Source organism: Loxodonta africana, chromosome 8 (assembly GCF_030014295.1).
Source record: "Loxodonta africana isolate mLoxAfr1 chromosome 8, mLoxAfr1.hap2, whole genome shotgun sequence".
Classification (NCBI taxonomy): Eukaryota; Metazoa; Chordata; class Mammalia; order Proboscidea; family Elephantidae; genus Loxodonta; species Loxodonta africana.
This window is the reverse complement of record NC_087349.1, coordinates 56,976,770-56,992,029: the sequence shown is the minus strand read 5'-3', so window position 1 is coordinate 56,992,029 and position 15,260 is coordinate 56,976,770. Positions and strand designations below refer to the sequence as shown.

Genomic DNA, 15,260 nt, shown 5'->3' with positions numbered 1-15,260 from the left:
CCTGGTTTTTCCCTTAAGATTTATCAGGCACATATGGGGTTGTGCTACAGTACCTGTTAGTGTTGTCAAAGGCAAGACAGAATCTATAACATCAGATGCCTGGATAAAGCCATGTGGTGATGGTACAATAAGTATTGTTTCATCATCGATTGTTGTTTGATCAACTTGTTCTTCTATAGGAGACTCTAAATCCTAGATGATATTTAAAAAAAAGAGAGATTCTGACTTACATCCCAAATACTTCTAGGTTTGTTATGACTTAAATCTCAAATGTTATCCGTTTTTAAATTAGAATATAAAATGAAAGTTAAGGTCGTAAAAAATGGACAAAAGAAATCTTAACCTCATAGTTTAATGTATCAAAGATCAGCAAAAAGAAACTTTAAAAAACCAATTCATTTATAGGTTACATAAACAAGAAACACTGCTGCTACACTGTTGGGTGAGGTTCTCAAGCCAAATCTTGAAGACCTATACAGCTCGTTATTAACCACCCTTAGGAAAAATTTCCAATAAATATTTCTCAGTCTGTTGGAGGTAGAGAGGGAAAAGGTTTTAGTGAGGAATGTGGTAAGACAGGACATGGTTTTCTTATTCCTCCTGGCTGCCACAAGATGTCTTTGCATGCCCACATCTGCTGGCAACGATACTTCCGAGGTTGGAGTTGGCACTTTATTCTGTGGGTCTAAAGATAGACGGAAGGTACCCGAGGCTGTTCCCCCTGAATTATTTCTAGGCTCCTTTCCAAACTGCAGATCTGAGGCTTGAGACAGGAACTCATGAGGGCGTTAAGTTCCCTTAAGCATAACTTACCTCAGTACCATAAGCACTGGCTAAATCAGAGGGTGATTCCTCCTCCTGTTTAAGGTCGGTGTCAGAGATTCCTTCTTCTGTTCTGACCATAACACTATTCATCAGTTCTGTGCTATTTCGGTCACTGAATTTGGATACATGAGCATCATTAAATGATGGCTCTACGGTCATCTTAGGCTGATGGATTTCATCTGGGAAAGTGTCTGCTTCTAGCGCATCTGGAGGCTCGGGAAAATCAGCTGACTGAATATCACTATCTACTGTCAGTTCTGCTTGGGATATGGAAGAAGTGATGTCCTCTGTGGCAACAGTCTGAATGATGACTCTTGGTGTATGACACTGCACTGTGACATTGTCACTTGTGTTCAACAAATGTTCTGGCTATAAAACATTAAAGAAAACTATCAATGGCAAAATAAAGAAGTACCTACTAAATTTAGGTTACAGGCAACAAATGACATCTATAGGTGGTACCCCATTACCTCTGAGTCTGTATTGTTCTTATCACGATTTTTCTGCAACCCCTGTCCTTTACCCACTGAGGTCCTTGCTCTCCTAATGTCTCTATTCCTCCAATGTAAGTTCGTCTCATATAAGGAGACACGGGATGAAAGATAAACCCCAGGGAAGGCAGAAGTGATGGTGCAAAATTTTCTGGAACAATAGTGGTAGGAAGAATTGTTTAAATAACTGGACTATGTTATAATTTTGGATCAACTAATCCTGGTCCCTAACAGTACTCAAATACTTGAACTGTGCTCAAAATCTATTTTCCTCCTAGATATAATGCTATTGAAGGCACATGGGTTCTACAGTATTATAAATACTAGGAAAATCTTATCTCTAGTGACATAATCTATATAAACTAGAAAAACCAAGGAATTTATGTAATGCAACATACAGATAAAGCATGGACGATGATCTGTTCCGGAGAGGCAGGAGCAGTGGCTGTCAAGGTTACTGTGGGACTAGCGGTCAGAGTTAGGGGAAGGCCTTGGCTTGAGCCTGTCTGAAGTAAGTAGGTGCCTGGAGTGCCAGTGGGCTGTAAATGGAAAGACTAAAGGAAAAAGAAAGAGATAGTTTAACACAGGTGCAGCAGACTACTGATTAACCCACCTTTACACCCCAAAACCAAAACCCATTGTTGTTGAGTGGATTCCGGCTCATGGTAACCCCAAGTATTACAGAATAGAACTCCATAAGGTTTTCTGGGCTGTAATCTTTATGGAAGCACATCACGAGATATTCTTCTGTAGCATTGCTGGGTTGACTTAAACTGCCAACCTTTAGGTGAGCAGTCAAGCACAAACTGTCTGTACCACCCAGGGACCTTGCAAAAATGGACTGACTGTAATTTACTAGCCATGAATGTACTTAATAATCCTAAAAGTGCAAGTAGGGAATGAAACAAATGGTATCAATATTTATTGTTTAAGTCAGTACTTAGAATGGTGGTTTAGCTGAGGCACAGGCATTTATCCCATTCTGTACTCCTGAGTGTCACCATGATCCGGTTTCAGCCTGTCTGTTTTAGGGCACTGTGGTAGTCACATGAGCCACTGCTTCTAGTACAGTAACAAAGCACACCCGTATTCCCTCTTTATCCTTTCTCAGTAGCAATCTTCTGGTTAAAAAAAAAAAAAAAAAAAGGCGTCACATTTCTGAAAAGGCACAATCAGCAGTGTTTACTTACTTGAACAGATTTTTCATAGTATAATTTTAGGAATTATTTTTTGTTTTAAGGAAAAACAACAGCAACAGCAATGTTCAGCTGAAGGAAAAATAAGATTCTTATTTGAAAAGTTGGTTAACTGATAGTATATGAACATTTGTGTACAAGTTTTTGTGTGGCCATATGCTTTCATTTCTCTTGGATATATACCTGGGATTGGAATTCTTGAGACTGTAATTGCTAGGTCATATGGTAACTCTATACTTAACCTTCTGACAATCTGTTAAGACTTTCTGAAGTGGCTGTACCTATTTAGGACTGAGACTTTTAAATTTTGTATCTTCAGTGGCTAGCATGATATTTTACTGAGTGTTGTTTAACAACTCATAAATTTGTCCCCAAACTTCCTCGAGTAACCAATGTGAAATGTAAAAAAAACCCAAAACAAAAGACCAACTTTTGGTTATAAATTTATGACTCCCACAGTGTGTATCCTACCCATGTGCACTATCATTTTCATATATAAAAAGAGCATATTATTGGTAGCCCTTATGGTGCAGTGATTAAGCACTGGGATGCTAACCAAAAGGTCAGTGGTTTGACCCCACCCGTGGCTCTGCAGGACAAAGATACGGCAATCTGCTCCTGGAAAGATTAGAGCCTTAGAAACCCTATAGGCAGCTCTACTGTGTCCTACAGGGTCGCTATGAGTTGGAATTGACTTGACAGCGACATTTTTTTTTTTTCATTACAGGTAAGGAGAAAAATTTAATTATAAAGGTTGAAGTCTGATTTATGTCTAGTCTTCTAACTATCTGGCTTCCAACTAATGGATGTAGCTGCTTATATGATAATTTAAAAAAAAAAATTAGCAACCTAAAATCTATTCCAACTGTTTTTTCTTATGCATAAAAATGACCAAAATCAACTTTTTGCAGTATTTATTACTCACTGGAAGAATCTCAAATGTCTGTAGTGTTCCACTGTTTAGGGTTATTGTTTCAGAGTCAACAGTAGCAGCAGGGGAGTCTGTTGAAGCTGTGGAAAAGACAAGGACAACAAATAAAACACTCTGCAAATTAAAAATTTCTCCAGTGTGCTCAGTGAAACATAGATTTATCATGAAAGCAATCTCATCTTGAATAATTTACCTGGAAACCTGATGTCATTTAAGCTTTTTAAGCTACACAGTGGTAAGAAAAAGCTAATGGATTTACCTAGGATGGCGGGGATGAGGAAACCCTGGTGGTGTAGGGGTTAAGTGCTACAGCTGCTAACCAAGAGGTCAGCAGTTTGAATCTGCCAGGAGCTCCTTGGAAACTCTATGGGGCAGTTCTACTCTGTTCTATAGGGTCGCTATGAGTCGGAATCGACTCAACGGCAGTGGGTTTGGTTTGGGTTTTGACAGGGATCAGGAGTCTGCAAACTATGCCTCCACAAGCCAAATCCAGCACACTTTAAAAAAAAAATAATAAAGTATTACTCCAATGCAGCCATGCCCGTTCATTTATGTACTTTCTATGGCTGTTCTCACACTACAATGGTTCAACTGAGTGGTTCTGACAGAGACTACATGGCTTATAAACCCTAAAATATTTAATATCTGGCCCTTTCAGAAAAGATTTGCCAACCCCTGGTATAGTTTATAAAATCTAACATTAGGAAATAAGAGGGACGCACTAAGACTAACCTGCAAAGGGACAGGAACTTGGTAAAAAATAACTTTCATGGATATTCTGGTAAACAATATAGATGCCTGGTTTGCGGATACCAAAACACTGGGTTTTAGTTCTAGCGACATCGCTTCCTAGCGATGTAAACCTGGGCAGATAATTTAATCCAAGCTAAAGTTCAGAGATTTTACCTTTCCTGCCTACCTCCCTTATATCGTTGTTCTGAGGATCAAAAGCACTTTTAAAAACATTTACCAGGGGAAAAAAAAAAAAAAAAAAACCCATTGCTGTTCAATTGATTACAACTCACAGCAATCCTATAGGGCAGAGTAGAACTGCCCCATAGAGTTCCCAAGTAGCAGCTGGTGGATTTAAACTGCCAACCTTTTGGTTAGCAGCCAAGCTCTTAACCATCATGCCACCAGGGCTCACCATAAAGATTACATCTGGTACACATAAAATAGAGTTATTTAAAAAAAAACCAACTTGGGAGACTGAACAGCACCTCAGAGATCAGATGGTATAATCTCTTTTTATAGATGTGTCAACTGAGGCTTAGACTTAACAGCGTCTGCTCAAGGTTATACAGAACTGAGAAGAAATCTGAATTGGTGTTTTCAGTGGCACCTGTAGTAAACTCATGAAAAATGATTTCCAGTGGACTTTTAATGTGCAGTGTTCATTGTTATTATATTCTGAGTACAGCACTTCTCAGTTACTTGAAAGGAATATGATACCCTTAGCAATAGAAATGCACTTGATTCATGTTATTTCTCTTACTATTTGATGGATTCTTAAGACCTAACCCAGAATAATTCAATGTGATTCCAGATTAATAACCTAAATCACAGGTGAGTAAACTATGCAGTGGACAAATGTGGCTAAGGCTAAGGATGAGGTTTTTTTTTCTTCTGTTTATAAAGAGTTGTTATAAAAGCAAAAAACAAAACTAAATGATACTCTAGAAAGACCAACCTGGCCTGAGAAAGTTTGCTGACCCCTGACCTAAAAGAAGACACAGAGATTTTAGCCAGAATGCTAAGAATCATGAGTGGGCTGTAAAACTCTTACACTCTATTCCCATTTATTATTTTTTTAAATTGTACTTTAGATGAAGGTTTACGGAACAAACTAGCTTCTCATCAAGCCGTTAGTGCATGTATTGTTTTATGACATTGGTTAACAACCCTATGACTTGTCAACACTCTCCCTTCTTGACCTTGGGTTTCCTCTTACCCGCTTTCCTGTCCCCTCTTGCCATCTAGTCCTTGCCCCTGGGCTGGTGTGCCCCTTTAGTCTCGTTTTGTTTTATGGGCCTATCTAATCTTTGGTTGAAGGGTGAACCTCAGGAGTGACTTCATTACTGAGTTAAAAGGGTGCTTGAGGGCCATACTCTCATGGCTTCTCCAGTCTGGTCTTCTTCTTTGTGAGTTAGAATTTTGTTCTACATTTTTCTCAAGCTCTGTCTGGGACCCTCTATTATAATCCCTGTCAGAGCAGTCAGTGGTGGTAGCCAGGTACCATCTAGTTGTACTGGACTCAGTCTGGTGGAGGTTGTGGTAGTTGTGGTCCATTAGTCCTTTGGACTAATCTTTCCCTTGTGTCTTTAGTTTTCTTCATTCTCCCTTGCTCCCGGAGGGGTGAGACCAGTGGAGTATCTTAGATGGCCACTTACAGGCTTTTAAGACCCCAGACACTACTCACCAAAGTAGAATGTAGAACATTTTCTTTATAAATTATGTTATGCCAATTGAGCTAGATGTTCCCCAGTACCATGGTCCCCACAGCCCTCAGCCCAGTAATCTGGTCCCTCAGGGAGTCTGGATGTGTCTATGGAGCTATTCTCATTTCTTGATGGAAGAAATAAAATTATTCTAGATTAAAAAAAAAAAAAAATCTAGATAGTATTTAAAAGTTAAATGACTGATGCTGTGAATGATGAATAAGTATCATTTATAAAATGTTCGCTATCTTCCCAACATGTCTGTCTATCTACCCAATAGTCAAGGAAAACTCTAACATTCTCCAGTGCACAATCGGTTAGTTCACCAAGAGCCAAGAATAACTCTCATATTTATTTGGACTAGGAATTTCAGTGCTTTGCAATTCTTTAATGATAGAACAGAAACAAGTAGGGCCAAAGAAAACAAATTCTGCATGCTTTATTACACTGGTAGAAAAATAAAGCAAATAACCAAACTCATATCAGAACTCTGAGAATAAGGCATGATTAAATTTCTCTAAGGTACTTTGACAGCCATTGCATATACAGATAAGTACTGTTAATTACACCAATAGGTGACTCCATGATTCCCAACCAGGGGCAGCAGTAGCATGTCACAGGCTGCATTTGGAAATGTATGGCAGCCTTTCTGGTTGTCATAATGACTGGAGAGCACTACTGAGATTTTGTGGGTAAGGTCAAGGGACACTGAACACTGGTGTAATCTGCAGGACAGTCCTGCAAACAAAGAACTGTACTGCCCCAAATGCCAATAATAGCCCAACCAAGAGTAACACACAGTGACTGGTATACACTTGGGCAACGACTTTTCCACAGGCAAATAGCAACATGTAGACAGAAAAATGTGAGATAAAGGTAAGTGAAGAATAACATGGATCTTAGAATTTCATTCTCTTTTCTAATACTATAATTAAGATCAATGGAAAAAACAGTAGAAAGATCAGTGTGACTTAGATATTAGAAAAAAAAAATTTCTCTCCTTATAACAATTGCTGGGTTCTAATAATCTCATTAAGCACAAAGAGGCTAAGGAAAACAGAGGGGTAATAACAGTTTCCCATAAGAAAGTGGCCTTTTCTCCCTGAAGAAAATCGTTTTCAACCTGAACAAAGCATTTATACTAATTCACCAGAATTCTGGTGATTCTGGTGAATTAATATAAATTACCTGCCACTTTATAAACTTGACTGATGGACTGTATTTTGGGTAGTTTTATATTAATCATTAATTCTTCACAAATCTAGAAAGTAAGATAGTTTATCGTAGCTTTGGACAGCTGATTATGAGTCCTGACACCCCTTCTTTGGGGAAATATTAATTGAGCTAAACATAAGATAGCATAGATCTCCTTTAACTCATTAACTTCAGTAAATTTTTATCAACATTCTAGAAGAAGAAAAAGCGCCAGAGTCATCAACAAAATCATGTAGGTTTTATATCAATAAATAGCAAGGAGTTTGTGGTTCAGGCACTTACAAACATGCGTGATCTGGACTGGAATCTGCAGTGCTGTCATGGGGCTTGGAGAAAGAGCTGTATTTTCTTCCAAGCGGGCGACTCTGATCTGAACATGCTGTACGCTGGAGTTGGAACTACTATTTGCAACTCCAGATCCTGATTTATTCTCCACAAGCGCTGGGTTGTTTTTTTGGTTCTCATGTAACTGTTTAAGACCTTTTATTAAGACTGAAGGGAGATGGGTAGACAAAAAGAACATTGATTCTCCAACAGACCACCATCTAAGCAGCATGGGAGGTGGGGGGTAAAGAGGGAAAGTATTTGGAATAAATAATTGTAATACCAGATATACTATCTTATCAAAGTAACAATTAAAATACTTTGAAACCACAGCTTACCCTGAAATTTTTTGGAGATGTTACCCGTCATGACAAATTTAAAAATTTTAAGATGTTAGTGTTCTATCTGATTTATTATACACACACAAAAAAACAGACATTGTAAAGAACATGGAAATAAGACATTTTCTATGTTCTACGCTTCTTGATAAAATTACTATGTAAGAAGAATACTGGCAACTCCAAGTAGCTTAATCAGTTGGCTGTGGGTCTACTCACAAGATCAGAGATAGCAGCTGATCTTTTCCAAATACTAACATGCAACCACATCAAGTTCTTGCATAGAGAGGCTAACTCTAGACTTTGCCCTAGTCTACTATTTATGATAAGCTACACTAATCCTCTTAGTTTATGCTGTGATTGAGGTAGATTCAAGCTGCATCAGTATTCATTCACTTTTCTGGTTTTAACGTCAGATTTATAAATTTATAAGCTGAATGTTTTATTAAAAAAAAAATCACATTTTTGTCAGGATAAAGTTCCTTGGTGCTTATTTTCGTTTGGAAAAATGGAATTTAGAGCATTACAATAAAGGGAATGAATCTGATAGCCTAAATTAAACAGACCGTGCAACTCAGTTTAGTGCCTAGAAGTGTAAAACAGACAATGAAGTGAAAGTATGCTATGCCTCACTTCAAGCGAATTCAATTTAGGATCTCTGAATTTACAAAACAAATAGGATTGAGAATCTTTTGTTCTATGAAATAAATCACCACAGAATTTCGTTAAATAATAAACCCAGTTATTTTTCAACCCATAAAATGGAATTAAACATGTTTTCAGAAATACACCTTTGTGTAGAATGAGAATATGTACGTAAAATTTATTTCCTCTTCATAGTTTATGTGAAGGTATAAAAATTGTGTGTAAATATGTTTATTTTCATCTTAGATGCTTTGGGAATTACAAATCACATCATCTCTTCTCTATGGAACAAAATATAGGGTTACTCAAAGAAACAGGACAGAGCTCTAAGGTAAAAATCTACTATTATCTCTTTAGCTGAGGTAAAGAACTTCCGAAATCTAACTCTTGAAAGGTTAAGTATGGCAAGGGAAAGGAAGGACTTAAAGAGCAGATAATACATTACCAGGGAAAGACACATCCTTATGGTTTGCAATCTGCCTTTTGATGGTCCACCATTTACTTCGAAGCCACTGGGGTGAACGGACACTGCTCCATCCCTCAGCTAGGAGATCCCAGTTTATGTCATTCTCATCAGCTACGTCAAGTTCTGCTATCCTACAGGTTATAAAACAAGCATCTGTTAGATGTTGATTTATTTCACCATAATAACCCTCCTCTGACTACAGATAGTGGCACAGCTATAAAGGGAATTGGCAGGTTATGCCAATGAGATGCTGTTGTTAAGCTGCATGGGAAAGGATTCCTGGAGTGCAGACCCGCTTCCAGAGCTAAGAGTTAACACCAGCAACAGCTTTTTATTAAAGATACAACCAATGGGCTGAACTGTAAATGGTCAGAATCAGGTGAAGCACTGTGAAGGAAAGGGAGGAGAACTGAAGGTTAGCATAGCATAAGACGAGGTTTAGTTGTAGAGTGTTCTGCAGTTTCACAGTGTGGCCTTTACTAAGTCAGTTCTTTCCTAGATCTGAGCTTTTCCATTTATAAAATGAATAAAAATATTTAAAAATGAACTATTTATAAAGATGATTAGTTGAAACAAACTATGTTAAAAACAAAATTCAAACCAAAATGATTAAAAAAAAAAAAATTCTAGCAGCAACCAAAACAATAGTACAACTAAATTTGGGGTTTTAGAAGTCCACTTGTTTTCTAGTTTTAACTGTCATGTTGACTTGGATTTTCAGTAATGAGTAGCCACAATGACAGCTTCTATTCAGTGTCTTAAGTAATTTCTTGCTGGTATTTTCGCCCATCTGAGTCGCTGAGCTTTGATGGGTAAATCAACTACTTCAAAAAATAACCTTGAGTTTATTATCTTAAAACTATTTTTGAATCTGTATGAAACGGAAGTATATGATTTGATCTAGTTTGAAGGGGTGGGGTAACTAGACTGAGCCCCCTTCCTGGCAGTCTTAGCATAGTAGCCATGGATTGAAGGGCTTGGAGACTGAATAACCCTCTTACTCTAAATGCGTTCCCCCTAGGCTAGGACTGAGGCACATTGGTGGGACAGTGGAAAAGCTGCACTGCCGCTGCCTGTGCCGTACCTGTTCTGTGGATATAGAGAGGACTTCAGTCTCCACGCCTTCAATCTGGTACTTTGCACGAGCACTAAATCCACTAAAAAGGAACAAACACAAAACAAAAAGAGCTCAATATGAAATACTTAGGATCTTACGCAGCAGTGGGTGTCTATGGAAAGGATGTTTTTCAGACATCAGCAATTTAGGGAAACGAAGAGGAAAGTCAATCAAGACATTCACAGCAATTAAGGAGCTTCTGTCATTAAGAAATTTAAGACACAAACCTGACGATGAGACTGATTTCATCTTCCTTGGTCCACTCAGTACCCCCGCTCTGTTTCCAGTTCAGGTAGTTGAGCCATTTAGAACGACACTGCTTTTCTGAGCGGGTACCCACTCGTTCAGCCACAGCTGCCCAAGACACACCCTGTGTGACTGTGTCACCTGGCTCAGTGCTTGTCAATTCATGAACCACCTCTGCAAGTCTCTTTTCTTCCTCTTCTGTCCACTTCCCTGAAAGAAGGAAATCATCCAGACTACCAGTGCCACCTTCTTCTCCTTTTGCAAATTAAATTCAGTCCTGTATTTCTAAGAACTGACAGAAATACCCAGTAGTACTAAGAGTTTATTTGTGAATGAACCCTGTGGTGAGAAACCACATACACCTACAAGAACAGTTGCATTTCACTAGCCTAGTAAGTTTCTTGGTACAAAAGAAAATATAAGATCCTAAGAAAAAGCACTGACTGACTCTTTTAAGAAAAATACCCGAAACATAACTGTAAAGAATCATGTACTTTTAAGTTTCACTGAGTCCTTTATATATAAACAGCTAAGTGAGAAAAAGCTTTAATGATGGTGTGAAGGACATAAGAACTCATGCATTTTCCTTACTCACACCTAAGATTCCCTGCTCTGCAGAAGTACAGTAAGTCAAATAAAGGTCATTATTTATAGGAAATGTACAATGAAGGACAAGGTAGGGTAACACTTATGGGATCCCACCCATCTTAATAAACGCTAGGTTTATACCCTCTCCTTTCCCCATTATCCCAAGTCCGAGCTACCACAATAAAATATTAGTAAAGTATGAGACTGGTATTCATACATATTTTTATTCCAAGTCTTTCTGAGCCCACAAACCCACTAACAGCAGCAACTGTTCCTCTCTTGTCTTTTTCTTAGGGGACTTGAGCAGAAAATCACAAAGGAAAAAGAGAACCTTTTTTACCCTCTCTTTTTCTGCTTCCATTATGTTACTGGTAGCTAAAAACTTTTAGAAAATTAAAAAAAGACTATGTGCTTGCTTCACGGATTTATTCATTCATTCAACAAATACTTTTTGAATGTCTACATGTTAGGCACAGTTCTGGATACTGAGGATTCAAGACAAAGTTCTGCTCTTCTAGCAGAATATGAAACGAAGGGAAAGCCTGGGACTGTGCTATTTCATGGGGAGGCACACAGGAGAGAACTCCTGATCAGAACCAATATGTAGCAACATGGAAAGGAAGCAGGCAGCGTTCAAGCATTAAGGCCAGCTTAACGAAGGAAATAAGATGAAAGCTTTAGATTAGGATGTATCTGGAGGTTGATGTAAGATGCTGTGTGTACAGAGCTACAGTTGTTAGCATAACCTGGAAGAATGCTGAGCCATTCCCCCTCAGGCTGGCCATGGGGGAATGACTCAGCAGTCTTCCAAATTATGGTAACAAGAGCAGTTCTGTACTCACAGTATCTTACATGAATTTCTGGATTCATCCTAATCTAAAGCTCCCACCCTGTTTCATTCATTAAGCTGGCCATGTCACAGAACAGCAGACTTAGTGGAATTTATGTTCTCATTGCCTTGCAGGTGGAAATGATGGAGGGGTTAAGCAGGAAACATTCCTGATTTCATGTTAACAGAGTTGAGGAGGGGAGAGGGAGAAGAGGTATAAAAGATATATTCCTATAAGCCCAAGCTAAACTTGAGAATTATTTTTCTTACCGAAAGACTGAGCACAGATTGTGGATCCTTTGTAGGACATTAGGGCTAAAACGGAACTATGAGATCTTCTGTTCATACCTCTGAATTTTTCAGAGCGAACTGAGGCCCAGAAAGGTTAAGTGACAGTTAGTGGCAGACCCTAAATATGGTGTTGTCGCAAAGACTGTATTTAATAGTATTATCAGTGCATTTACGCACATTTAGAGCTAAACAGGCATTTGCGGTTTGCCCTAGGTACTGAAATATCAATAATAGTATTTTTTCCATACAAAAATATACTGAGTTTGGAATATGCAAAATACATACAGGCCTTTGGAACATAGCCTCTAAGTTGGGACATGCCTAGAACTAAAGTTTTTCATAAACACAAACTGAAAAGCTGCCATTAAATGAGCCTAAATTAACATTACGTCCTCTATGTTTCCCGACTGGAACAGTTTTCAACTGCTATTGAACTGAAACATGATAGACCTAAATCCTTTTGGAACTGAGATGTTGTGACCCTGTAAACAATGCCACCTTATGCAAAAGCACAAAACTGAAAGATTAGTTGGGCCTGTTGAGTTTCAAGAAAAAGTAAGACTTGAAAATAAAATAACAGATTTCTTTCCAGAACAGAAGGCAGGTATCTGAATGGCAAGAGGCTCAAATGCTGGTAAGAAAGTACCACCAGTAGCACTCACAGTACCTGTGTTGCAAGTATCCTTCATCAGTCGGCACCGATCTTTGACCGAAGACGCACTTCTTCCTAGCGCCGCCCCTATTGTTGCCCAGTCATTGCCATGCTTTATCCGGAGCCTAAAACAAGAGTCTGCCAATCAGCATTTGGTTCAACTGTTTTCTCCCTTCTAATTTCATCATTTATTCTTCATTCTTCTTCTTCCCATTTGACTGGTTTGGAAGTTGTGGGCAGCAATACTTTGAGAGCCAAAGTTTGAAAGTGTGGCCTTTTTTGAGGTCCACATTTGTCTGTGGGTGAAAAAAAAACAGGCAGCAATTGCCTTTTTCCTGGGTCAGAGAAGAAATAAATAACTTGGATATGTGTTCAAAAAAGACCAAATTTCCCCTCAGGTTATTGACACAATCTCCCAGGCAAGCCCCAGATTTTTCCCTTTTGAGCACGCTCCTAACAAGCTCTTCTTCAGACATCTGAACAGGTTTCACAGGTCCTTATCATAACAGACAGGATCTACCTTCAATTTTTTTCATTCCATTAGGCCATGCTTTATGGCCCTAACTCAATGAAGCAAACTGTATTTCCCAAGATTCAACAGCCTTTACCAGGAGGTAAGTGAGCCCAGACATTCAGTGAAACATTTGCTAAGTCACCATTCTAAATGACACCACGTAGCACAGCCCTGGCTCTAGTCCTGGTACATAAGTCCCCCCAGTTTAGTCTTCAGGCCACCAAAAACGATCACTTAATCTCTTCTGGAGCCTGTTTTATATGTCTAAGGAAGAATATGGTAACTGACAAATAGGAGGAGACTAAATTTATGCATTATGGGATGGCTATTCTGTACGGGTATGGGTCTGATAAGGTCCTTGTATGACAGAAAATCAGTTATGCTTAATGAACAGCAGGATTAAATTATACCAGTCTGCCAAAAATCACCTGAAATATTCAAAGTAAAACTTAAAAAAAAAAAAGAAAAAAGACATTAAAAAAAATCAGAATTAATGAAAAAATTTAAAACTTACTCCTTGAGCTTTTCAATTTCTTCGGGTGTATACCTAGAAATTTAGAGAAATTTTTAAAAAGACAAATTAGTACAAGGAATGCTAAAAATTTTAATAAAAACCAGTATTTCACTTAGAAAGCCAAAAGTCACTCAGACTCAGCAAATTGATAATATTTTTAAAGTAGCCAATGTCATTTTAAAGTGGATTAACAAGATGAAAAATTAAAGCTTTAAAAAAAAAAAAAAGACAGCAAATATATTTAGTCTTGTAAAGGTAAGCACCATACAATTTTCTCTAGGAAATTCAACATTTAAAACAAATGTATTTGCTTCTATGCTGCTTAACTCTTCCTTCTTTCAAAATTAGGTTAGGGTACTCTAAAATCACAGCTATTCCTGAAGACTTTTTAGCCAGAGCTAAAAAGAAAATCTCCTATGGTAAATTCTCTCAAAGCACTGAAAAATTTTAAAATTCTCTTCACTTTCTTTACCGTACCATGGGTATCTGACAAATTCTTGTTCTAACATAAATACTCTTCAGTGAGCAAGTACTCAATACAGCCAATGAAGTGTTCTTTTTAAGAATGCCGATTTAATAATTACGAAAGTGTGGTTCACTTTTGTAGCCATCTGTGCTGCATGGAAATCTTACGAATAGTTAGCAAGTCATTCATGCTCTACTTTTTTTCCTTCATTTCTCATTTTGCACTGCTATAAAAACATAATTTAATTCCCTTCAGACTTTAAATGTGCACTCGTTAGCAGGCTTCTGAAGAGAGCTAGAGGAAAAGCAGCACCAGTAACTTGACAACATCTACTCAGCCATACTACTCTAACTAAAATTCCCAAATAGGAATTAAGAATATTCAGTAACACCACATAACGCACTGTAGAATCTTAATGATGCCTTTCCATAAATGGTGCCTATAATAGAATTTCATGCAGTTTCCAGAAATGTAGTTATTTTCCACTGATTTTAGTTAATTAAAAAAAAAAATCACTGATCTAAGAAATGCTATACTACAAAAATGAAGAGGAAATGTTACAATAAACTTAGCAATTTAGCATTCTTTTCACGTTTCCTAAATCCTAAGTACTACTATACTTTTTATAATGTTATTTTACTGCAAAGCAGACAATGTCATCTTAAGTAAGACAGGTCTTAAACCTAATCAATATAAGGGAGTTTAGATTCTAAATTCTAAAAGAGGCCTTAGTATATTGAGATTACACCAGATTCACAACATGGATGGACCTGGAGGATAAGATAAAAATATTAACATAACTCAACAGTAATTCATAGCTGACTCTAAGGCCTTGATCACAACTCTATTAAAAACAATGACAGTTCTGTAAAAATTTCCCCTAATTACATGAAAACATGCAGCACTATGAGTTTTCATACTTTCCCACATGGTTTCTGTCATCATACATGCGAAGCACTCTTCTATAAACTGCAAACAAAGGCCGGTTCAGACCCCATGCTATAGTCCTGTAGAAATCTTTTCTTTCGTCTTTTGACATCTCAAAGATGATTTCTGTAGCATCTTTTATTCCACGTGCCTAAATGGGTTACATTTCTTTGATTTAGGGATTTCTGATAAAATGCATATGGACATATAATATACTTTTAAAGTTTTTTTTTTAATTTTAAAGTTC

At 37.8% G+C, this 15,260-nt stretch overlaps 1 protein-coding gene across 12 annotated transcripts in view; it reads right to left on the bottom strand.

Moving 5' to 3' along the window:
- The window catches only part of DMTF1 (cyclin D binding myb like transcription factor 1), a 58,317-nt gene that overhangs the window by 8,664 nt on the left and 34,393 nt on the right, over positions 1–15,260 (bottom strand). For 11 of the 12 annotated variants that reach the window (XM_003407171.4, XM_023544464.2, XM_010587298.3 and 8 more), the window contains 10 exons: positions 15,007–15,164; positions 13,621–13,653; positions 12,608–12,717; positions 10,214–10,442; positions 8,849–9,000; positions 7,379–7,588; positions 3,438–3,523; positions 1,715–1,870; positions 814–1,194; positions 54–192 (listed from right to left, as the gene is read on the bottom strand). In XM_003407171.4, coding sequence (XP_003407219.1) covers positions 54–192; positions 814–1,194; positions 1,715–1,870; positions 3,438–3,523; positions 7,379–7,588; positions 8,849–9,000; positions 10,214–10,442; positions 12,608–12,717; positions 13,621–13,653; positions 15,007–15,164 — 1,654 coding nt within the window. The remainder of the gene's footprint in view (positions 1–53; positions 193–813; positions 1,195–1,714; positions 1,871–3,437; positions 3,524–7,378; positions 7,589–8,848; positions 9,001–10,213; positions 10,443–12,607; positions 12,718–13,620; positions 13,654–15,006; positions 15,165–15,260) is intronic. The other variant, XM_023544466.2, reaches the window with a different exon arrangement.